Genomic DNA, 24,896 nt, shown 5'->3' with positions numbered 1-24,896 from the left:
ATACATGGTTGTGAGCCGCCATGTGGCTGTTGGGAAATGAACTCATGACCTCTGGGAACAGCCAGTGTTCCTAACCTCTGAGCCATCTCCCCAGCCCTGAGAAACGGTCCTGTCACATGATGGAGCCATACTGTTCCTAAGTGTGTACCCAAAGATTCCTTTCTATCTATAAAAGGGGTTTAAATGGAGTTACCCCATAGCAGGAGGTCAATGCCTCCTTCATATAACATAGACTATCACATTAAAAGCTTACTGCCAGGCATAGGTTATTTCTCTTTGAGTTGTTGGCCAGTGGAGGTTCTGTAGACTCCCGAACATTCCAGGCTGTTGCTATTGGCATTGCTCTGGGTTACCCTGCAGAACTTGGTGGTGAGACCCAGTTGCTGAAAATACACATACTTGACTCATATGACCTGGAGAAATGAGACTGACATCATCATCTTACTGAGGGCTGTACTGACCACACTGAAAACCATAGACCTCCTCCTCTGACTCTCCATCAGCCCTGCTGGGCTGTTCTTCATGCCGCACACAGTCAGTAGCCTCTGTAGCACTGGCAAATGTCTTACTACTACACGAGCTCTTGGGGAGCAGGGGTCTTTGCTTTGTTGACTGTATATTTGCAGGGCCTGGCATAGGACATGCATCTCCATGATGGATAAAGATGTAAAGAGCCTTAAAAATAAGTTGTCATTTTAATGTAAAGGCTATGTTTTAGCAATAAATTCACATTTGCCTTCCCCTTTCCCCCCTAGGTCTGGGTGAGATAAATTATATGCACGAACTTCTCACAAACATGATTCACAAAAGGTGTGTGTAAATAATGAGCTGTGTTTCGTAGCTTATGCCTTATGTAATTGTCGTTACCTCACTGAAGAGTTACTTGTGTGTGCTGTGTGTCATGTGATACTTATTTTAGTGCTTTGTCTCTTAGATTACAGGTCTATCCACTCCATTCCAGTGTGACTTTAGAAGAACAGAATAACGTATTTTTAAGTCCAGTCCCTGGGTACAGAAAGGTAGGACGCTGGGGAGAGATGAGGTGGGAGACGCATTATTGTTGATGGAGGCTGGTGCTTCAGCCTCTTTCCCCAGAGTGTCCCAAGCTGCTGTCACATCACCCAGGCAAATCGTGCTGATAAGAATCTGCATCCGTTCACATTGTATGTTATTTTGTAAATCAGTTGCATGAAAAGCTAAGATGTTTTGTTTGTTCTTGAGACAGGGTATTGCTGTGTAGTATAGGCTGGCCTTGAATTTGAGATCACCTTGTACCATCCTTCTGAGTGCTGAGGTTATAGGTGTATACTGGCAAAAACTAAGATTTTCATTTATTTAATTTCATGAATCCAGGGCACTGTTGATGGGGATTTGCCTTGGGAGTGGTGACTTTGCCAGAAGCTGTGGTGTAAATCCTCTGGAGGTTTTTGGGGTTTTTTGTTGTTTGTTTGGTTTTTTTTGTTTGTTTGTTTGTTTACCACTACTCACAGCTGCCTGGGTGGATCAGGGTCTGAGACCTTGAGCTTTTGACTCAAATCACTGATATTCTTGAGGATGTTTAGAATCTTTAGACAAAGTAGACCCTGGATGCTACTCTGGGTGCAGGTCATGCTCTGGATCTGACCTCCTTGTGCCTTTTGGCTCCTGGAAATTCCACAGCTGTCTGCTAAAGCTTTTATAATAGGTTCATGGGCAGATCCTTGGCCATGCCATACCTGTCTTTATAAAGTGTCTCTGTGTTGTATGTGTCTGTTTTGCCACAAGTCAGGGCCTTCTTGATAGTTGTGACCTGCAGAAACTATGAAGATGGCTAGTTCTTAGTTTACACTAATATTGAAGATCGAGAACTTTTTCTGATAGTCCCAGACAGAGGGAAGATGTCAGTCTGTTTTGTTTGATGCCCCACAGATTATTCTGTCCACCAACATTGCCGAGAGTTCTGTCACAGTTCCAGATGTCAAATATGGTAAGGCCTTTCTCTGCCTACCTCCCCATATAAAAGGCAGAATCATTAGGCTTTCCTCAACCACAGGAGTTGTCCTGTGCCCTCCCCTCTCCCCATGATTGGGGGAGACTCAAAGAGAGGCTCACAAGGTCCCATCCCTCATATTCGTGGCTCATCACTGTTCCCTCTGAGCATACCTTTTCCTTCAGATAGGGCTGCCTCTAGGAGATGCCAGGGAATTTTAAGGAATCTTGTAGGAAGCAGAATTTTGGGGCATCCTGGTGGTGACGCCCTGTCATAGAAAGGTTAGGCACGTATTAGGGAGGGGCTGAGTACTGTTTTCTGAAGGTAGCTTAGAAGGAAGCTGTGATGGACAGTTCCATTGTCTGGCATATATGTATTTGTACACTTACTCATGAGTTTGTTGTGTTCATCAATCATGCTTGAGGGACCAGTGCATGTAGCCAGAGGTATAGTACCATGCCAAAGAAAAGACTGTATTATCACTGTGACTACCATCTGCTGGGAGATAGATAGTAGATGAATTACAGTTTCATGTAGAGACATATATATAGGAAAAAGAAACATGGAAAAGGGTTCCAGTTTGGTGGGGAAAGATCTTTTATATAGGGTACATCTTAGTCGGGTGACTATTGCTGTGATGAAACTCCATGACCAAAAGACAAGCTGGGGAGGAGAAGGTTCATCTGGCTGACACTTTCACACTGCTGTTCATCACTGAAAGAGTCAGGACAGGAACTCACACAGGGCAGGAGCCTGGAGGCAGGAGCTGATGCAGAGGCCATGGAGAGGCAGGGAGCTGCTTACTGGCTTGCTTCTTTTATGCCATCTTATAGAACCCAGGACCATCAGCCCAGGGATGGCTCCACCCACATAGAATGGGACCTCCCCCATTAATCACTAATTAAGAAAATACCCCACCAACCTGATCTTATGGAGGCATTTTCTTTAATTGAGGTTCCCTTCTCTCAGATGACTTTAGCTTGTGTCAGGTTGACATAAAACTATCCAGCACATGGTGATATTAGTTACTTTTATATTGCTGTGATAAAAGAAAGGGTTTATTTGGGGCTCATGGTTCCAGAGAATCATAGTCCATCATGATAGACCTGAGATAGAGACAGCAAGTAGCTGTAGCAGCAGCTGAGAGCTCTCATCTTGAACCACAAGCAGGAAACAGTTTGAGAGAGCACACTGCAGAAAGTGGGAGGCTTGCCCCCAGTGACGCACCTCTTCCAACAAGTCCATCTCTCCTCATCCTTCCCAGACAGCCGTCAACTGGGGACCAAGTATTCATCCATGCAAGACTTACAGGGGACATCTCATTCAAATCACCATAGGATGGATGATATGGGACTCCTTTGAGGAGGTGGGGTTTGAACAGAGGCTTAAACTGAATGAGAAGTGAACTATCCAAAAATGTGATTCAGACATCAGGCAGAATTTAGGAGCACCAGGAAGGAGTGAGAATTAGAGATAACACAGAGTCAACAGTTTGTGAGCATAAGAAGAAAAGGTCAGGAAGGACAGGAGAGAACTTTGGGGAGGGGCTAAGATGTTTTATCAGGAGTAGCCAGAAAAGGACATGCAAGACAAGTCTAATCCTGGTCAGGGCTTCCAGACCAGTGCTAGGAGGAAAGTGGGCGAGCCCTGGGCCATAGATGCAGGGCCTCGTAGGCCTGCTTTGTGAGGGAGGTGGAGAAGAGAGGCATTTCCCCGAATCACTGGTATAGACCAAAATGAGGCAAATGAGAGGAAAGGGCAATGACTGAGAAGGGGTGGGAACAGCACCCCAGGGGGTAGATATGCCCAGTTCTGATTTGATTCTGAAGACAGGCACAGAGAGATTTGCTGAGGGATCTTACAAGGGATTTCGATTGTGTGTAGTCTGAGCAGAGGCAGCCAGAGCAAGGGTAGGGTAGGATGCTAAGACAACAGAAGGTGGGCGGAGTCTGCAGACCAGAGCTCCCGTGAGGATAAAGGTGTTTGTGGAAGAAAGAAGGTAGGTGGTGTGATGTCATTGGATGGAGGAAGGGCTGTGGCCTGACAGGATAGAAGCTATGATAATAGGACAGTGTCAAGGTGGAAAGTCAGGGTGTTGAGAGGGAGGCTTCAAGACCCTGAGAGGTGAGAAAGATCACTGTTTTTGCTGGACTTGAAGTCACCAAGAGTTGTGTATGAGACGACTGGGGAGTCGGGTATGGTGAGAGTTGGTAGCACAGTCTGAGGAGGTAGACCAGAAGTCTGCACTTTCTGTTTCTCCAAAGGACAACTTCATCCATACAGAGGGCAGGAGGTGCTGTCCAGGGGGAGCTGAAGGGATCCCATTACCTGGGCCTGATAGATGAATATCTTGAAGCACAGAGAATATAAGTGGTTTATTCCACTTACCAGTAGACAGACAGACAGACAGACAGACAGACAGACAGACAGGAACCCAGGATTTGAATCCAGGCAATCCGGAACATTAGTCTAATCTTTCGGGTGCATCCAGGCAGGTCTTTATGATAATATGGGCCTTACAAAGACCCAGAGACTTCCCGTTCTGATGTAGAGGAGACAGTGAGCAGTCAGTGCATTCCCACAAGTCTCTGCAAGCATGCCAGTGCCTGTTTGTCACCTGTGTGTCACTGTGAGTTGTCATACCCCATGTCAGCGTGGTGCTGATACTTGTTTCCTAATGGCAGTTATAGACTTTTGTCTGACCAGGACTCTGGTTTGTGATGAGGATACAAACTATCAGAGTCTGCGACTGAGCTGGGCCTCGAAGACCAGCTGTGACCAGAGAAAAGGTAAGGTGTTTGTGACAGAGCACACTGGGAGTCTTCCCAAGAGCGTTGTCTTAGCATTTTCACTTATCAGGTACTTCCTTTATTGGGGCTGGCTTAAAGGTGAAGCATCAATATCTCAGTCTTAGTCACTTTTGCCTCCATGTTTTTCTCTCCCAGTGTTTTAGGGTCAGTGCCTAAGGAACAGATTATTAGCTCAACACCATTTTCAGAGTAAATTTTTTTTTTAAAAAAAATGTATTTAGTAAATATGGGAGCCAAGTGGATCACTTTGGTGATTTTGACTTCCCTTGGACTGCCTCTAAATCCTGCTGTTTCTAGGGTCTTTTTCCTAGGGAGCCCCACCCACACATGCCCTGGGCAGAGCTGCAGGGGCAGAGGCCTTTGGGAGAATGGAGGGCTTTGGTCACAGAAGAAATGAATCTGTAATGTGCCTAGCCCAGATGTTACCTCTGTAGCAGAGGCTAGCTTTAGGGGCAGCATTTGTGGTGCATCCTGAGAAATGGCTCGGTTTTATAGAGACCCCTGAGGGAGGTAGGCAGAAGCCAAAGAATTCCTTCTGGGAAGTTACTGCGTCAGAATGAAACACATATATGCATAAGCAAAGCACCCTATACATTCTTACCTCAGTGCAGACACTGGTTTTGATCTTTTCTCTCCCCGTAGCCTTTGTAAGGAATGTGAGGTGAGCATGCTGTATTCTGAGACTCGGGAAAGTAGCAACTGCACAAGGTTCTCCTTAGGGATGGCTGGGATTTCACCCAGAAATCTGGCTCCAGGCCTCTTTCTTGACTGCTGCACTCTGTCCACTCTTCCTGAGGCACCTTTTCCAGAGAGAACTAGGAGATGGTGAGGCTCCATTGGACCCTGGCCGTCAAGCGTTTCCTGAGTGTGAAAGGCTTCCACCTTGGCTACTTTATGCACCTCCACAGTGCATGAGCCCCTTGCACACACACCCTTGCTGGCACATGATGCCACCAAGTTTTCATTTTAGCCATCATGGGATGCCTGTGCCACCGTGTTTGATTTTTGATTTACAGTTCCTCATGTTGGCTTGCTGTTGTCTGCTCCTCAGTGAATGTTTGTCTCCATCTGTTACCTTCTTAAGATTTATTTATTTATTTATTTGATTAATTTATTTTTGAGTTGGGGCCTTATCATGTAGCACTGGCTGGTATGGAGCTCCTGTGTGGAACAAGTTGGCCTTGAACTCAGAGTTTCTCCTGGCTTCTGAGTGCTGGGACTAAAGGCGTGCACCACGACACCTGCCTTACATGTTATTTTATTTAAGCTGTGCTTCTGCTTAGGACCCACCTCTTTTTTTCTTCTAAGATTTGTTTTCACCCCACAAATAGTAAATTGTCACACACAAAAGTAGCAGTTTATGTCATCATCTCCTTGGGATGAACATGGCTCTGAGTTCTTTGCATGCACGGTTCTCATTTAATGTGATGAAGCCGAAGGATGCCTTGTGGAAATAATAGAACAGGTGGACACACAGAAGCAGTGACAGCCTGGGCAGGTGGGGTGAGTCACACTCTGTCACAGGCTACACGGCTTTTCTGAGATGAACTCTGATTTTACTAGTTTGAGCTAAATCTTCCAGGAAATGTGTCATTCCAAGTACTCTGGGTTTTATTGCATTTTGACCAAGTTGTTTTCTTTTGAAACTTGGACTAGATTTTAAAATATTAAGGCAACACTTAATTTAACTAATTCTAACTTTTTAGGATAATCTTGCTTGGGATAGCATTAGAATAGTTTGTTTCTAGTATGATAGAAGATAAGGTTTTTCCTGATCAGTGTTTAATGGCTGTTTCTCTCTACACTGATGTCACAGTGATCAGTGCCAAATGGGCTGAGCCTCTCTTTTGCAGGCCGTGCAGGACGAGTGTCTAAAGGATACTGTTACAGGCTGATCCACAGGGACTTCTGGGACAGTTCTATTCCAGACCATGTTGTGCCTGAGATGTTGGTAATCAATTTCACTCATTGTTGGTGTTTGTTTTATGTGTATGTGTAGTTCTATAGTCTACTCAGCACTGTGCATTCTGTTCCAGCCCTTATATTACTGATATTCTTAGTAGGCTAGGGTGGCTGGCTAGGGGGCCCCAGGGATTTACCTGTCTCTCTGTGTGTCGAGAACATGCTATAGCAAACAACTGTGGGAGGCTGGGCTTTCGCTGTGTAGGTTGGGATTGAACTCTGGTTATTAGGTGACAGGGACCATTCACCTGTTAAACCATCTCACTGTCCCAGCCCTGCTTGATTATTTTTAAATTAAAAAAAATCTTACGTGCATGGGTGCTTCCCCTGGACGGGTTCTGTGACCTGGGGCAAGCAGTGCCTGTAGAGGTCAGAGCAAGGGGCTGGGTCCTCTGAAGCTGCATTTCAGATGGTTCTAACCCATCAGGTCCATGCTGGCAACCAAATCCTGGTCCTGGGAGAGCAGCTGCTGCTCTTAACCACCAGGCTACCTTTGCAGCCCCCACCCCTGTTCTTTTGTTTGGGTTTGTTTGTGGGTTTTTTTTTTTTTTCTTCGAGACAGGGTTTCTCTGTATAGCTTTGGGGCCTATCCTGGCACTTGCTTTGTAGACCAGGCTGGCCTCGTACTCACAGAGCTCCACCTGCCGCTGCCTCCCGAGTGCCGGGATTAAAGGCGTGCACCACTAGACAAATGTTGCCTAGAGTCTGTTGGCCCTATAATATCTTTTTCTGTTAACTGTCGGTGTGTTCCGTTCCTTTTATAATGAGTGATTATGGAATAGCCTTTCCTCTTTTCCTCTTTTCTCCTTCTACTCCCTGGTGCCCCTCTTTTCCTTTTATGTCTTTTTTTTTGTCTCCTCCTTTCTCTTGTGCTTTTGGCCTTCTCCCCTTCCCCTCTTTTTTGAGACAGAGTCTTGCTGTGTAGCCCAGATTGGTTCCAAACTCAACATCCTTTTGCCTGTTTTCCTAAGTGATGGGGTCACAAGCAAGCACTGTTATGTTGTGTCTGGCTTCTCTCTCTCCTCCCCCAATTTCTACTTTGTTTTGAGTCAGAGTCTTGTAGTATCACTGTTAGCAAACCCCTGTCCCTCCTGCCTCTGTCTCCCAGGCGCTGGGACTCTGGGTGTGCAGCTACACCCAGCCTCCGAGCTCTGCCTTTCCTTTCCCGCCCTTCTCTGCTGCTGTTCTCTGTTGCTTCTCTTCCCCCACTGCTCCTTTGCGGATTCTCTTTGGCGCACAAGTCGTATGAACAGGTTAATTGGTTTAGCTACCTTATCATCTCTGAGTTGAAATTCTGTTCCTTTCAGCGTTGTCCATTGGGAAGCACTATATTGAAAGTGAAGTTACTTGACATGGGTGAACCAAGAGCTCTGTTGGCAACTGCCCTGTCTCCACCTAGTCTGAGTGACATTGAGAGGACCATTCTTCTACTAAAGGAGGTGGGACTTGTGCAATTACTTAGTGACGGGAAAGCTAAGACTTTTGCTTAGTGGGGGAGCCTACATTTCATAATTATTAAAGCAGTAGTTGTTAGAAATGCTCACTGTAACTCCAGTAACTCCATTACCAGATCTGCTTTTTTTTTTTTTTTTAAGACAGGCTTTCTCTGTGTAGTTTTGTAGACCAGGCAGGCGCTGGCCCAGAACTCATGGAGATCCATCCACTGCCTCTGCCTCCTGGATGCTTGGGATTAAAGGCGTGCGCCACCCAGCTGCAGGTCTGCTCTTTAGACTTACCTTGCTGGCGCTTGTGAAGCCTACCTCCTCTATGCTATGCTCCTGCCCTGGGAAGCATCCACCACTCTCATTGGCACCGCTAGTCTGTTCCTTCCCTTCCTTTAGTTTTGTTCCTTCACCCCATCCTAGCCCACCTGCCCTTGCTTAAAACTCTCTTCCCACTTTGTTCCCCTTGGACCACTCTTGACTCAAGCTCTGCTCTTGTGGCTTGTCCCCACTGGCCCTGAAGTCAACTGTGTCCCAGTCCACACACTATTTGCTGGGGGCCAGGGATATTCTGCTGCTGACCCTCAGAAGCTTCAATGCCAGTAATGTTTTCCTCTCAGAAGTGGGTTGCTGGAAATTGGGAACATGGGAAGAGGGGGGAGGAAGCTACGAGAGAGAAGGGAAGAAAAGGAAGGATGCAGAGGTCATGAGGAAGCAGAAATTTTGAGTCAGGAGTAGATTAGAAGAAAGGACATATGACAGGTAGGATTTTAGTTGGGGAAGGTGGTAGAGGAGGAAGGGAGGGAGAAGGGAACTGGGATCGTCATATAATTCAATCTTGTTTGTAATTCAAATATATAATAAATAAAAAAAAGAAGTGGGTTGCTGGAGTATTGCGAGCTTGTGGCAAGTGACTATCCACTGGGCCTGTTTTCCTCAGTGTGCCACATGTGTTAGGCTTGAGACTGGGTGGACTTGGAGTAGTCTCCTTGCATGTTGTCCCCTACTGACATGACCTGCTTCCTAAAAACACTGAAGGAGTGAGTTTCGGGAGCACTTTGGAGCCGCCAGCCCTGTGCTGTTAGCCTAGCTGTCTCCAGAGCCTAAGCCATCAGAAGATGGTATGTTGGCTGTCTTGCATGTCCTCCTTAAGGAGAAAGGGAGTGTGGGCTACATCAGCGTTCATTAATGGCACTGATTTATTTTGTAAGGTTGGAGCGCTGGCAGTTAGTGGGCAGAGAGAAGATGAGAACCCCCATGATGGCGAATTGACCTTCTTAGGAAGAGTGCTGGCACAACTCCCTGTCAGTCAGCAGCTGGGTAAACTCATTGTGCTGGGACATGTATTTGGGTGCCTGGATGAGTGTCTCATTATAGGTAAGTGTGGGGTCAGGTGTGGGGAAAGCCTGTGTGGCATTGCAGTTGGCCTTCATCCTCTGTTTTCTGTCTCTAGCGGCAGCTCTCTCTCTGAAGAATTTTTTCACGATGCCCTTTCGGCAGCATCTGGATGGATATAGGTATTTATCGCTCTTACTGTGAGGGGCCACCTTCATAATGACACAAGATGACAGACGTGTCATTCATTGATGTGTTTGCAGGAACAAAGTGCACTTTTCCGGCAGCAGTAAGAGTGACTGCTTGGCTCTTGTGGAGGCATTCAGGGTGAGTCTGTCTGTCTGTCTGTCCTCTGGCATTCAGGGTGAGTCTGTCTATCTGTCTCCCCTCTGGCATTCAGGGTGAGTCTGTCTGTCTGTCCTCTGGCATTCAAGGTGAGTCTGTCTGTCTGTCCTCTGGCATTCAGGGTGAGGCTATCTGTCTGTCTCCCCTCTGGCATTCAGGTTGAGTCTGTCTGTCTCCCCTCGGGCATTCAGGGTGAGTCTGTCTGTCTGTCTGTCCTCTGGCATTCAGGGTGAGTCTGTCTGTCTGTCTCCCCTCTGGCATTCAGGGTGAGTCTGTCTGTCTTTCCCTCTGGCATTCAGGGTGAGTCTGTCTGTCTCCCCTCTGGAGGCCTTTCACACCCTGGCTATGAGAGTGGAGAGGGTGCTTTCTTCTCATGGTGTTGGCTTCCGATGGTCACCATAAAGCAACAAGTGCCGCAGGGACCAGTGGGTGGGTGCCAGCCAACTCCCCAAAGTTGATTATAAATAGTAAAGTTGTAGATGTTCTGTGTTCCACCATGTATTGACACTGGACTTAAATTCAAGTAGCTGGTAAGTTACTTTGAAACTACTCATGTTGTTTTAGGCCTGGCAGGCTTGCAGACACCGAGGAGAGCTGCGGCATCCGAAGGTTGGTCACATTCCCTGCTTGTTACCTCACTGATGGCTGGTGATGATCGGATTCCCTGCAACTCTGTCTCGGCTTGGTCACTGCCTGTGCACTATGGTGGCACTAAGACCTGAGGTCCCTGAAGGCAGTTGCTCCATGCTGTCCTCCGGGAGGGGCAGCCAGGACATGAGTGGCCAGGCCCTGTTGTAGGCTGCTTGTGGAAAGGATGCTGTCCAGCTAGCAGAGTGGTGCTCTGCCCCGGAGCCCTGCCTTGAGCTGCTCTGCCTGCTCAACAAGTTGGTTCAGATTTAATGACCCCCCGTTTAACAGGAGTCTATATTTCCTCTCTTTTCTTCTAAAGTAATTAGGCTCCAGAGCCATTGGTAGGTGTGTCTGTGTGAGGTAGCTTTGCAGTGCTGCTGCAGTGAGTCTTTAATCTTCCTTGTTGGCACAGTGTGACATCTTTTTCCAGTTGAGTCATTCTGCCTTTGATTTGGGGGACAGGTAAACTTTTACAAAGACTCATCGTTGTGTAGTGTTTGTGGTTTGGGTCTTGTAACTTTTTGGCTTCAGTGTGATGGTAGAAGCTCTTAAGAGGTGTCCTATATATGGTCACTCAAGTGCACTGACTAAGCGGGAGCTTAGTCCTTGTTGAGGCTCTCGGTGAGACGTATGTATTATAGTAGCAAATTAACCTGTCTGACTTAGTGGCCTCATGCTGGATACTGTGCTTTTATGTGTTTAAAGGATGAACTTGACTGGGGACGGCTAAATTACATTCAGATAAAGAGAATCCGAGAGGTAAGCTGTCCATTCTTGACGTGGTGGATGCAGATAAGTGACTTAAGATCTGGCCATGAGGCGCTGGAGAGATGGCTCAGAGGTTAAGAGCACCGGCTGCGCTTCCAGAGGTCCTGAGTTCAATTCCCGGCAACCACACGGTGGCTCACAACCATCCGTTATGAGATCTGGTGCCCTCTTCTGGTGTGCAGATATACATGGAAGCAGAATGTTGCATACATAATAAATAAAATCTTAAAAAAAAAAAAAGATCTGGCCATGAAGCAGCAACGGTGCACAAGGGCAAGGGGGCAGATCCCTGTGCTAAGGAGGCCTTGGGGGTCACTGCTCGGCCCCAGGAAGCCTCCCCAAATGTCACTGTATGATGAACACATGTGATCTTGGCAGCTACCTTTATAGTATTTATCAAGGTAAGCATGTGGTGTTTTCATTATTAACTGATTAACTTAAGTAAACACATTATGGGCTCTATGCTGTTAATTCCAATTTGTATCTTTTTTTGGTTTTTTGTTTTGTTTTGTTTTGTTTTGTTTTTGTTTTTCAAGACAGGGTTTCTCTGTGGCTTTGGAGGCTGTCCTGGAACTAGAGCTCTTGTAGACCAGACTGGTCTTGAAGTCACAGAGATCCGCCTGCCTCTGCCTCCCGAGTGCTGGGATTAAAGGCGTGTGCCACCAACGCCTGGCTTCCAATTGTATTCTTGGAGTAATCCTTAAACCTCCTTGATGATGTCTTAACATTGCTGAATTCTGATTGCCAGTGTTTTCTCCAGAAATTTTGCAGTAGATTTATAGTGAGGCCGTCCTGAGGCTTGTGGGTATATGTTGGAATGCATGCACATACACAGCTTATAATGACCAGTTCTCTGGAGGAATAGAACTTAATGGAATTATCTACCTACATACGTATCTATAGCTGTCTATCTCTATTTACCTGCCTACTTATCTCTATGTCTATGTATGCACATACACACCTTCCTACCTACCTGGTACCTGCCTATGGGATTTATTAGGGTGTGGTCCAGCTAATCCAACAGTGGCTGCCTATGAACAGAAGGTCCAACAATCCATCCACAAAGATGGCTGTCTCACCTGGTCTTCAGTATACACTGGAATCCTGAAGAAATGACTCTAATGCTATTGAAGGGATAGGCTTGCTAGCAAGAGCAAGCAGACAAAGAGAGAAAAGCTTCTTTCCTCCATGTCTGTAGGCTGCCAGCAGACAGTGTGGTCCACCTCAGAAAATATGATTAAAGGTTTATCTTCCTAACACAAACATCTGGGTTCAAAGTGGCTCTTCCCACTTCCAATTATTTAATTAAGAAAAAAAAATCCTTAGAGTCATCCAACACCCCTGTCTCTTAAAATCTTTCTACCTCCTCTTCCACATACATCCCTGAAAGGAGGGGCTTGATAAAGACAACCCATTTAGGACTGAGTGTTCCAAGGTCTCTTGCTGTCTGCACACTATCCAGTTGTGGGTCTCTGTTTTAATTCTGTCTACTACAAGAAGAAGCTTCTCTGATGAGGGCTGAGCAAGGCCCTGATTTATTTGTATAGCCATATGTCATTAGGAGTCATATTCTAGTTTCATTTAGCACAGGGATTCTCAGCCTTCCTAATGCTGCAGCCCTTTGATACAGTTCCTCAAGTTGTAGTAACCCCAGCCATAAAATTATTTCACTGCAACTTGATTACTGTAATTTTGATGCTGTTAATGAATATGTGCTATGCAGGGTGTCTTATTCTTGATCTGAGACCCACAGATTGAGAACCACTGATTTGGCAGATGAATAATAGGTTTTCCACTAGGCCCATGACCTGTCTAGTCTCAGGTTCTTGGTCTTGTTAATAGTGTCAGGTATGGGTGCCATCTCAGAGAGTAGCCTTGCAGCCTGTCAGAAAGTCCTTGGTGTAGGCACCATCTCAGAGAGTAGCCCTACAGTATCCTGTCAGAAAGTCCTTGGTGTGGGCACCATCTTAGAGAGTAGCCCTACAGTATCCTGTCAGAAAGTCCTTGGTGTGGGCGCCATCTCAGAGAGTAGCCCTACAGTATCCTGTCAGAAAGTCCTTGTGCTGCTGCGCGCTAGCATGTCCTGCAGGCAGGTTGCTGTTGCAGGTCACAGGGTTGTAGCTGAGTGAGACTGATGAGTTTTCTCTTCTGGTAGCATGCATAGTACCTTTCAGTGCTGTGAATACTAGTCAGTCACTTTGTCTCTCCATGTTTGATGACATTAATTCCTTCAGGAATGGGGCCTTGCTATCATGTTTTAAAGGGTAACCAGTAGACTTTGAAGTACCCTCTGATGATGGGGCTGGAGAGATGGCTCAGTGCTTTTAAGGGCACTGGCTGTTCTTCCAGAGGACCCGGGTTCAGTTCCCAGAAGCTGCATAGGTTTTCCACTAGTTCCCAGAAGTTACAACTGTCTGTAACTTTAGTTCCAGGGGATCTGATACCTTCACACCAATACATATAAAATAAAGCTAAATAAATTGTTTAGAAAAATAGCCTGTGATGTTTTTTGAGGTGAACCACTCTGGCCAATGACTCAACAAAATACAGCCCATTCCTTGTTCTGGGGATTTTACTTGGTGTCATGTGATATTGGTTGGGGCATTGTCTCCCATATTATAAGGTAACTCTGTTTAAATTCCTTTTATGTGTTTTAGAAATCTTCTAGGAGGTTTCCCTGTGGTCTTCCATGTTAGTTACTCCCCCCCTTGCTCTCTCCTTATTTAATTATCCTAGATTTTCCTTTATCTGCTTCTAACACTGTATTCTCTTTCCCTTTCCTTGGAAGATTGCCTCCTTCCCCTGATCTTAATGAGCTATGCAGCGTCTGGATATTCTAGATAATGCATGCGTATCTAAAGCTTAAAGCTAACATCCAGGGCTGGAGAGATGGCTCAGAGCTTAAGAGCATGGGCTGCTCTTCCAGAGGACCTGAGTTCAATTCCCAGCACCCACATGGTGGCTCACAACCATCTGTAATGAGATCTGGTGCCCTGGTTCATACTGTTTTTTTCTTTCTTTGAAAAAAAGTTTTTGAGACAAGGTCTTACAGTGTGAACCATGCTGGCCTTAAACTGTGTAGTAAAGGCTGGTCTTCAACTTGAGATCGTCCTGCCTCATCTTTCTAAATTGGAACTGCAGTTTGTGTCACCATGTCTGCACACACTGTGTTTCCAATTACAAAAGCAGAGTATGTTCAGGGTGGAAGGTGAAGAAGAGTTTGAAAGATACAAGGTTGTTGTGAAATAGAATATTTGTTTAACTGTGTAAAGGTGTGTTGCTTTTGTTTATGTTGTATTTGTTTAACCATGTAAAGATGTGTTGCTGTTTCACCTTGCCTGCCTAATGTACCTGAATTGTCTAATAAAAAGCTCACTGGCCAATAGCTAGGCAGAGGAGGGCTAGCGGGACTGGCGGGTGGAGAGAGAAGGGGGCCAGCCAGCCAGGGGCCAGACAGACAGACATGGAGGAGCAGGAAAACAGGGTGGACCATATGTAGAGGGCGTAAAGGAGCCTCGGGGCAGCACATAGATGAATAGAAATTGGTTAATTTAAGTTAAAAAAAAAAAAAACTTAGCTAGAAACAAGCCTAAGCTAAGGCTGAGCATTCAGAATTAACAGTGAGTCTCTGTGCCATGCTTCGGGGCCTGGTAGTGCAAGAAAGCCAGCTACAGGTTGTGCCTGTGATTGTAGATTGAATCACATGTATGAGCTGAGGCTCTGGGGCACGGTTGTGTAGTCAGGTTACACTTCGGTACCTTCTCTGTCGTGTCCATTCCTTATTCGTGTTGACCGAGGTGACTCCTAGGAGTTGTGATGTGTAACCCAGTAGCAATGCGGATGTAACCCTCCCCACTGTGTGCATTTGCTTTCACTACTCTGAGTAACATCTATGCTTTGAGACAGCAGATTTCAATGTGCACTTTAGGTGGCTGAGCTGTATGAAGAACTGAAGAATAGAATCTCACAGTTCAATATGTTTGTGGACCCTCGCCATCCCGTCCTAGACCAAGAGCACCCTTACAAGCAGCGCTTCATCCTGCAGGTGTGCTGGGGCTTCCTTTAGCGGCTCCCCCTCCTCCCGCTTTCTGTCTGAGAATAGGGTCTTACTGTGTAACCTTGGATGGCCAGGAACTCACGCTATAGACCAGGCTGGCCTTGACTTTACAGAGACCTTCCTGCCTCTGCCTTCGAGTGCTGGGATAAAAGCTGTGGCTACCACACTGTTGTTGATCTTACTCAGGTTGTGCTTGGGAATGTGCTCGTCCTCTCCTGCTGTTGGTGCCAGCTGTGCCTCTGGGATTTTGATGCCATAGTGGTCCTATGTGTTTGGAGCCAGGAACACTCTTAACTTCCTGGTTTATGCCCTTCCTGGTGGGGGTTATAACCTCAACCTGCTGCTGTTACCCTGAGCTCCTGCTGTAATGGTGCATGCCCTACTGCTGCTGCTGTGTGTGGAGCAGCTCTCTTAGGTTGAGAAGGCACTATTAACTCTAGATCATGAAGCTCATGAGTAGCTGTGGGGCAAAGCCTTCCAAGAACTTTCTGGAGATGTGTCTTGCATGTGAACACTGCTTTTGTCGTAGGCCTTCAGAGTAGGGTTGGCCTTGCATTACATTGCCTTAGTCACTGTCCTCTGCTGTGAAGAGACACCAAGACCAAGCCACCTTCTAGAAGAAAGAGTCTGTTGAGAGCTTACAGTTCAGAGGGTGAGCCCATGACCTTCATGGTTGGAAGCATGGAAGCAGGAAGGCCTGTAGGCATGCTGCCTGAGCAGTAGCGGGGAGCTTACGTGTGATCCACACGAATGGGACAGAGAGAGCCAGTGGTGTGGGCCTTTTGAAAATCTAAAGGCCACCCACATGGATATACCTCCTCCAACGAGGCCACACCTCCTAGTCCTTCCCAAACCAGTCCACCACTCAAATACATGAGCCTGTGGAGGCTGTTCTCATTCCAACCACCACATGAATCTGAAAAGGGTTTGAGGTGGACACCTGCAAACCAGGTACGGTGGGAATGCCAGTTCTTTTGTGGGTGTGAAATTGCCATGTGGCTGGGGAGAATCTTCTGTGAGTGTGCTTTGTGTAGGTGGATTCTCCCTGAAGAGTGCCTTTTAGATGTGAACAGTAAATGCCAGCTTGTGTCCAGCCAGGGAGCTGCAAGTGCAGTTATGTCTGCACACCTGGGACAGTGCCTGACGTCCCGGGACTGCTGTTGAGTGAGAGGGCAGAGAAAGGACTTAGAGCATGGTTGTTGAGGACGTCCCGGGACTGTTGTTGAGTGAGAGGGTAGAGAAAGGACTTAGAGCACTGTTGTTGAGGACGTCCCGGGACTGTTGTTGAGTGAAGGGAAGAGAAAGACTTAGAGCATTGTTGTTGAGGACGTCCCGGGACTGTTGCTGAGTGAGAGGGTAGAGAAAGGACTTAGAGCATGGTTGTTGAGGACGTCCCGGGACTGTTGTTGAGTGAGAGGGTAGAGAAAGGACTTAGAGCACTGTTGTTGAGGACGTCCCGGGACTGTTGTTGAGTGAAGGGAAGAGAAAGACTTAGAGCATTGTTGTTGTGGACGTCCCGGGACTGTTGTTGAGTGAGAGGGTAGAGAAAGGACTTAGAGCATTGTTGTTGAGGTCTCATTTGCTTCACTCTCAGAAGCAACCCAGCTCTTCTGAAGAAAAGATGCAGATAGTATGTCTGTCATGGGGGAGTAACAGGGTGTGTGAGAGATGCAGCTTTTGGGTACTGTGTGTTACAAGTGTTGCCAGTGCTCTAGGGTGAGATGGGAATTTGGTGGGGGGAAGAACTGAACATGTGCTGATTTTCCAGGTTGTACTGGCAGGGGCTTTTTATCCAAATTACTTCACTTTTGGACAGCCAGATGAGGAGATGGCAGTGAGGGAACTGGCCGGCAAAGACCCGAAGACAACAGTTGTGGTAGGTGACATGGGAAGCTGTCCCTAGAGAATAGTGTGCATAAAGGTTTCCAAGTGGGTGACGACCTGTGTTCAGCCTTGCAAGGGCTGTTGTAGCAATGTGGATGCTGTGTGAATGCTAGCCTTCGCCTGTGTTAGCCCCTCAGAGACCTCGGCTTCTTTTCACAGACCCCACTTTACAGAAAGGCCTCCATCACTTACATATTCAGAGTGAGGGCTACTTTAGTCATGTGCCATGTCAATGATTTGAGGCCCTTAAGAACATTCTGTTAATTAACAATAGTACACAAAGTAAAATGTTACTGTTGTGGCTTAGGTAGCAATGACCCTACCCTGATGCCCAACAGAACTACTTAGAGAATGTTAGGTTCAGATCTGAGGCCCCTCAAAGTCTGCACCAGAAGGTGTTGACCTGGGATAGCATGTAAATAGCATGACCTGGGAGGACCTGCTGATGAGCCATGGGCATTGTCTGTGAGATTTATGAAGGTCATTTGTTTACCCAGCAGTAGCGTGTGGCCACTGGAACTACATTCGTTAGAACTGTGCTTTCTTTAGACGCCTGGGTTGAATTAGGGGAGTAAAAAGCACTTGGTGAAATTAGCTTCTAGCTTATAATGCATGCTCAATCATCACTCGCTTTAGCTCTGGGTTCTGTTATACTACTTTTACAACTGTGGACAGCCTAAAGATTGACAAGGACAGAGCCACAGATTCTGGAACATTCCAAGCGCATGTCTTCATGGTTTTGCTTTAGCACTTCTGTGAGAAGCCATGTGCTTTCAAAGTTTATTCTTCTCTGAGCTTCACATCAACCCTTTAAAATTAAGGCTTTGCCATCATCCCAACATTTCGATGTAGCAATCCATGGGACTTGGACTGAGCTCTTACTTCCTGCTGCACCTGGCACTGGTAATCAGGGACACCAGATTACCTCAGTGTGTGCACCGCAGTGGACCCAGGGGACACCGGATTACCTCAGTGTGTGCACCGCAGTGGACCCAGGGGACACCAGATTACCTCAGTGTGTGCACCGCAGTGGACCCAGGGGACACCAGATTACCTCAGTGTGTGCACCGCAGTGGACCCAGGGGACACCAGATTACCTCAGTGTGTGCACTGCAGTGGACCCAGGGGACACCAGATTACCTCAGTGTGTGCACCACAGTGGACCCAGGGGACACCAGATTACCTCAGTGTGTGCACTGCAGTGGACCCAGGGGACACCAGATTACCTCAGTGTGTGCACCACAGTGGACCCAGGGGACACCAGATTACCTCAGTGTGTGCACCGCAGTGGACCCAGGGACACCAGATTACCTCAGTGTGTGCACCGCAGTGGACACAGAGCTTAGAACATGAGTGATCATGAAGCTTGTAGGGCGGCAGAGAGTGCTGGATGCCTTGAAGCAGATGGAGCAGAGACTGCTGGGTAGGAAGCCTGGCTCTGCTGCCGTAAGGAAGGAACAGCCTCTGGTGATGAGCAGTCCACTCCCTTCATTGCTTTCCTGCACTTTATCAGAAGTGTCATGTTTCACACTGTCATTAGTGTGCTTATTTTAAAGTAACAACATGGGAGCAAAGAAGAAAACCTTTCATTGCATTCAATGTTTGAACTGTTTCAATAAGGGAAAAACTAGCCTTTATTTATTTTTTAAATTAAAAGTTTTAAAAGTTATGATTTAAAGTCATGCGGTTGTTAGGTACACTGATAGGCTAAGTCTGCAATGTATTTGTGTAGGCTGAGCTTGCAAATGAGAGCAGTGAGTAGCTGCTTCTGCCCCCGGGTGTTAGGGTGCTCTGTGGTCCTTACTGATGGCTCTGACGTGTACTGTGTTCTGTCTTACAGCTAAAGCACATTCCTCCCTATGGATTTCTCTACTACAAACAACTGCAATCTCTCTTTAGACAGTGTGGCCAAGTCAAATCCATTGTATTTGACGGTGCTAAGTAAGTAGCCACCTTGCATAGTCAGCTGTGATCAAGAAGTGTTCTCCATTTTACATGTGTATGCGGTCTCTTCTGAGGGCTGGATGTGTGTGTGGAGTGGGGCTTCCTAGGTGGCTGCTGGCCTGGCTCTCACAGGGAACTTTAGTTTATCATGTTGTCAAGGGGTGTTACCATTCTTTGAATCTGTCTGTCCTAAAGGAACTGTGCTGGTGGCCTGTGCTGTAGCAGGGAGGCTTCCCCCCCCCCAAACAGGGTTTCTCTGTGGTTTTGGAGCCTGTCCTGGAACTAGCTCTGTAGACCAGGCTGGTCTCAAACTCAGAGATCCACCTGCCTCTGCCTCTGCCTCTGCCTCCCAAGTGCTGGGATTAAAGGCATGTGCCACCAACACCCGGCACAGGGGGGCTTCTTTAACACTGTGTGGCATAGAGTATGTGTGTCCTGCTTCTCCTTAGTGCCCATTCCCAGATTTTCATGGCAAATGACCTATCTAGTTCTTTGTAGCCGTGGGGGATACCTCCCAAGGGCAGACTTTATCTGTGTGCTTCTTTAGCACATACTTTTTTGCCATAAGTGACTTTGGAAGATGAAGAGGGCAGAAACTCAGTTAATTTGGCCCTATTTTATTAACAGGTCAGAAATAAATGGTTAGTTAAAAGAATCACCAATAACTTTTGTTTCTGAGAGGAAATGCTTATGTACATAAAATGGCAGTTTTTAAATTGGTTAGAGAAAAGGGGTTTTGTTTGTTTGTTTGTTTTTTCTTTTCTGAGTGCTGAGGACTGATCCCCAGAGCTTTGTGTACCCCTTATGTTCTTGGTATTTTAGTCACAATGGAAATGTTACACCAGTATTTCAGCGGAAAGCAAGCGTGCTCGTTTTGGTTATGCCAGGACCAGTTAGAGACAGAATGGCAATCAAAGAGGAATAACTGTGTTACTCCTCCACATAGCAGCCTGCTCTCTGCAGAGGCTGTGTGCAGAGGAAAACCGCTCATGTGCTGGAATTGCAAAAACTAAGATTCCATGGCTGAAACTTCATGTGAGCTATATTCTTTCTGCATTGTGTTGTATAAGGATGAGGCCTGGCTTCAGGGACTGGGCATTGTAACTTAGATCCCTTAACAAATAATCTGTCTTTAAACCAACTAATATTTCTGTTGATTCATTAAAGTGAAGAGTTATTATTAGCATTGTGAGGAGTATTCAGTGAGAATTTCTGCCTACCCTGAAAGACATGACTCTTCTTTACTAGGTATCTGATAAATCTGTTCTGATTCCTATTTATGGAGCAGAGCCTTCGTGGAGTTTTCACGGAATCCCACAGAGAGATTCAAGACCCTGCCTGCAGTGAGCTTGGCTGTCAAGATGTCCCAGTTAAAAGTGCCCCTTGAGCTCAGTGTTCACGCCACAGAGGAGATCGAAGGGAAGGTGCAAGGCGGGTCAGTGTCCAAGCTGAGGAACACAAGGTACTTCCAGAACATTCCGCTTGCACCCGTTTCCACATGATTGTTGGACTGGGTTTCTCTATGCAGCCCTGGCTGGCCTCAGACTCACGGAGATCCCATGCCTGGCTTTTTTTATTGCTTTTTCAAAGTTTAACTTATCTCTTCATCTGTGTAATCTTTGTAATTCTAGAACAAAGGAGCTTGAATGCTTATGAGCAGTTGGTGACAGAGATGGTGCCATCATCCAGCTACTCTAGGTCCACCCAGAGTGTGGGCTTTGGGGTTTTTGCTTGTTTGGCATGTGTGATTATGTACTTGTTAGTGACCGTGGGGAGGACTAAGGGTGGTAAGCGGTCCTTTTTAACTGTCTGAGACAAGATGACTCAGTAAAGTTACAGCTCATCCATTTGTCCGGGCTGGTTGGCCAGTGGCCTCAGGGAGCTGCCTGTTTCTGTGCTGAGCCAGTGCTGAGGCTGTAGGCATAGGGGTCACTTCGGCTTTTACATGGGTTTGGGGATCCATAAGGGCTCAGGTCCTCATCCTTGTATCAGGTGCTTTATCAACAGAGCCATGTCCTCAGCCCGAGGTTTGGTTTCTGATCATTTGGGAGCAGGGTGGGTTTAGTCTTCAAAGATACCTGTCTATCCTTGTCAAAGTCAGACTGCAGACATTTGTGCCTGATGCTAGGTGATCACCAGCCTACTTATCCAAATAAGGAAGACTTGGACCAGTTCTCTCCTACTATTCTTTCCCTTTATTTTATGATAAAAGGTTCAAGATGAAAAAATTTGTTTATTAAATTTGTTTTCCTATTCTGTAGCATTTACTATCTTACTGCTCTAAGATGTGGATGATATTTCTAGAGCTAGTTAATCATGTATCTTATATTAACATGGCATTCTTTTTAAAATCAAGGTCTCCTGAAGCCTAGGCTGGCCTAAAACTTCTGTAGTTCTGCTTTTCCTGTTTCCACTTTAAACAAACAAACAAGCAAATACATTTATGCCTTTTTGTTTGTATGTCCCCGTCCCGTCCCCGTCCCCTGTCCCCCCCCCCCCCCGCCAGATGGTTTCCTTGTATATCCGTGACTGTCGCTCTGCAGACCAGGCTGGCCTCAAACTCAGAGATTTGCTTGCCTCTGCCCCCCAAGTGCTGGGATCAAAGGCGCATGCCACCACTGCCTGGCCATCTGTTTTTTGTTTGTTTGTTTGTTTGTTTGTTTTCAAGACAGGGTTTCTCTCTTAGTTTGGAGGCTGTTCTGGAACTCGCTCTAGGCTGGCCTCGAACTCACAGAGATCCGCCTGCCTCTGCCTCCCGAGTGCTGGGATTAAAGGCGTGCGCCACCAACGCCCGGTTCCATCTGTTATTTTTAATTGTGCATATTTATGTGTCTATTTGGGGGTGCCTGTGAAGACTAGAGGCCTAGGGCCCTCCTGGAGCTGGAGTTCTAGGCAGTGCTGAGCTGCCTGATGTGGGTGCTGGGAAGTGAACTGTAATCCTTTGGAAGAGCAGTACTACTCTTAACCCCCAGGCCATCAACCCTCAGCCTCTCCTTCCATCTGTGTGTTCTGGGGTCTCAGCAGGTAAGCAGTCTATCAACCAAGTTACATCCTGGCTCCTTCATGTTTCTAGTTAGTTTTCTGAAGTGAAAAAGTAGAAATGATTGCTGGCCCTAGATTTAGAATTTATATTCTTGAAAGTAGATACTCTTCTTTTAGAATGTATCCCTGGAGGGGAGTGGGTAATGTTAGGGTATGCACTGCTTCCAGAACAGCTCAGGAAGCCACCAAAAATTCCTTTTTGAAGTGAGATAAAACATATTTCTGGTTATGTCAGTTTTCCATTTCTGTGACAAATACTGAGATGATCAACTTACAAGAGGAAAAGTTATTTTGGCTCATGGCTTTGGTTGGTCTTGTTAACTGGGACCCAGACCCTACCTCTCAGAGATCCCACCACCTGTCAGGAGCTCCACAGGCAGGGCCTCCGGCATGAGAATCAAACTGTAGCGCTGGAGGGATTAGAGTGGAGCAAGTGGAAACTCACAGATGTGAGAGGTGTTTTTTTTTTTCAGCATTTAATTTCTTTTTAAAGATTTTATTTATTTATTATGTATACAACATTCTGCTTCCATGTATATCTGCACACCAGAAGACGGCACCAGATCTCATCACGGATGGCTGTGAGCCACCATGTGGTTGCTGGGAATTGAACTCAGGACCTCTGGAAGAGCAGTCAGTGCTCTTAATCTCTGAGCCATCTCTCCAGCCCACAGCATTTAATTTTTATTTTCTTTTTTCAAACTCATGTTACTCAGGGTGAACGTGGACTTCCAGAAGCAGACTGTAGATCCCATGCAAGTCTCGTTCAACACCTTGGACAGACCCCGGACAGTTGCAGATCTCCTCCTGACAGTTGACGTCACTGAGGTGAGCACCACTGGCTTCCCTAGAGCCCTTCCACATCTGTAGAAACTGGCCACAAAACAGGTTCATGCGTGTTCATACATGTGCACAGCTGCACAGACTGACTCATCTGGTGAGTGTGGCTGAGTGTGAATGCCTGTGCTTGTGAAATTAGAATATGGATCAAATGGAAAGCAAGAAATCGTTTTTGAATCAAAGTCAACTTTTAGAATGTCAGAGTATTTAAAATGCTAAAGTAGCCAGATATGCTGGAACATGCCTTTAATCCCAGTACTTAGGAGGCAGAGGCCGGTTGCTGTGGATTTGAGGCCAGCCTGGCCTTCATAGAGAGTTCTAAGCAAGCCAGAACCACACACTGAGACCCTCTCTCAACAACAACAAGAAACAAGGGACCCTAAATTTTTGACAGGATAAAACCTAAAAAATTAGTTGGCGTGATACATGCTGAATAATTTTTTACATCAACAAAACTAGTGTTGAAAGGACTCTTTTGGGTATGATTTTTATTCCTTTAAAATAAAATGCCCTGTATGAAACTGGGGATGAAGCTCAGTAATGGAGCTCCCGTCTAGCATGTCTGAGGTCCTGGGTTCAGACCCCAGCACAAAACACAAATAAGCAAGTATGTACACTCTTCTGTAAATCGGCTGCTGTGCTTCTTTGGGAAACTCATGTAGAAATCTTGGATCCAGGCAGGTGGGAACTGGTAACTGTGGCCCTCATGGCCTGAGGCAGCCACGGGGAAGCTGTTCTGTGGGTCTTTAATGCAGTGTTGGCTTTTCTCTCCCACACCTCACATGCTGTTCCTGTTCATGGGCTCAGGAGCTCAGAGGGCACCAGAAGCCTTGTGGTATTGACTTATCTGGGCTAAATCCAGACCTCTCAAAGCCTTCAGGACTTGGACCAAGCCTCTTCCTTCATCAAGGCTGTTAGAAACCTGTGGAGCACACATGCATGCGGAAAGAAGGCTGTTGGAAGGGCTGTGTGGACATGCGTAGTCTTCATTTCTGTGCGTACTCTTCCCTTTCAGGTGGTAGAAGTGGGGCACTTCTGGGGGTACAGGATTGACGAAAGGAATGCAGAGCTTCTGAAAAAACTGACTGCTGAGATAAACCGGCTGGAACTGGTCCCTCTGCCCGTCCACCCACACCCAGACTTGGTCTGCCTGGCACCTTTTACTGACTACAACAAGGAAAGCTACTTTAGAGCTCAAATCCTTTATGTTTCTGGAAATTCTGCTGAGGTATGTTTTTCTGTATAACAGATCACTGAAAAAGAAAGGAAATAAGCATAGAAATTTATAGAAAATCTTGGGACTGGAGCAATGGCTCAGTGGTTAAGAGCGCTGGCTGTTTTAATTTAAAAAAAGAAAAAACGCATCACAAGACCGAAAGATGCCGTGCAGCAGAGTTCAAGTGGAGGTTTGTTTTTTTGGGTTTTTTTTTTTTTTTTTTTAAATAGGGGAAAGGGACTGTAAAAAGGGGGAAGGCAGAGGGGCAGAGGGGGGGAGACGAGCCTCCAGGGACAGGAGCAGCGGGAGAGAGGATAGGGGCAGAGTGGGAGGGGATGGGAGGTGGCAGGCCCTTCTGAAAGGGAACACAGTGAATGTGCACAGGCGGTGCTCTCAGTGGCTGCAGCTGAGGGCGGACCCTGTCAGGACCCAAGGGCAGGTCAGCACAGATGCCTGAATGCTAACACTGGCTGCTCTTTCAAAGGACCTAGGTTCAATTTCTAGCACATACATGGAGGCTAACAACCAACTGTAACTCCAGACCTCTTCTGCCCTTCATGGACACTGCATGCATGTGGCACACATACGTAGAAAAGTAGAAAATCTTGCATTGTTAAAGGTAGGAATGAAATATGAAGTGATTAATAGCCAG

The 24,896-nt window shown here is 46.5% G+C and overlaps 1 protein-coding gene across 1 annotated transcript in view; it reads left to right on the top strand.

Annotated features, from left to right (window-relative positions):
- Tdrd9 (tudor domain containing 9) overlaps positions 1–24,896 on the top strand; it is a 92,131-nt gene that overhangs the window by 49,083 nt on the left and 18,152 nt on the right. Inside the window, exons 10-26 of the mRNA XM_027416694.2 lie at positions 756–810; positions 935–1,019; positions 1,909–1,966; positions 4,654–4,758; positions 6,633–6,730; positions 8,049–8,180; positions 9,395–9,560; positions 9,637–9,700; positions 9,782–9,845; positions 10,428–10,472; positions 11,199–11,252; positions 15,190–15,306; positions 17,087–17,194; positions 19,043–19,143; positions 20,435–20,608; positions 22,905–23,016; positions 24,044–24,256. Of these exons, the coding sequence (XP_027272495.1) occupies positions 756–810; positions 935–1,019; positions 1,909–1,966; positions 4,654–4,758; positions 6,633–6,730; positions 8,049–8,180; positions 9,395–9,560; positions 9,637–9,700; positions 9,782–9,845; positions 10,428–10,472; positions 11,199–11,252; positions 15,190–15,306; positions 17,087–17,194; positions 19,043–19,143; positions 20,435–20,608; positions 22,905–23,016; positions 24,044–24,256 (1,751 nt within the window). The remainder of the gene's footprint in view (positions 1–755; positions 811–934; positions 1,020–1,908; positions 1,967–4,653; positions 4,759–6,632; positions 6,731–8,048; positions 8,181–9,394; positions 9,561–9,636; positions 9,701–9,781; positions 9,846–10,427; positions 10,473–11,198; positions 11,253–15,189; positions 15,307–17,086; positions 17,195–19,042; positions 19,144–20,434; positions 20,609–22,904; positions 23,017–24,043; positions 24,257–24,896) is intronic.

The sequence above is a fragment of the Cricetulus griseus genome, chromosome 5 (genome assembly GCF_003668045.3).
Source record: "Cricetulus griseus strain 17A/GY chromosome 5, alternate assembly CriGri-PICRH-1.0, whole genome shotgun sequence".
Taxonomy (NCBI): domain Eukaryota; kingdom Metazoa; phylum Chordata; class Mammalia; order Rodentia; family Cricetidae; genus Cricetulus; species Cricetulus griseus.
The sequence above is the reverse complement of the archived record's forward strand: the minus strand, read 5'-3'. Positions and strand labels throughout refer to the sequence as shown.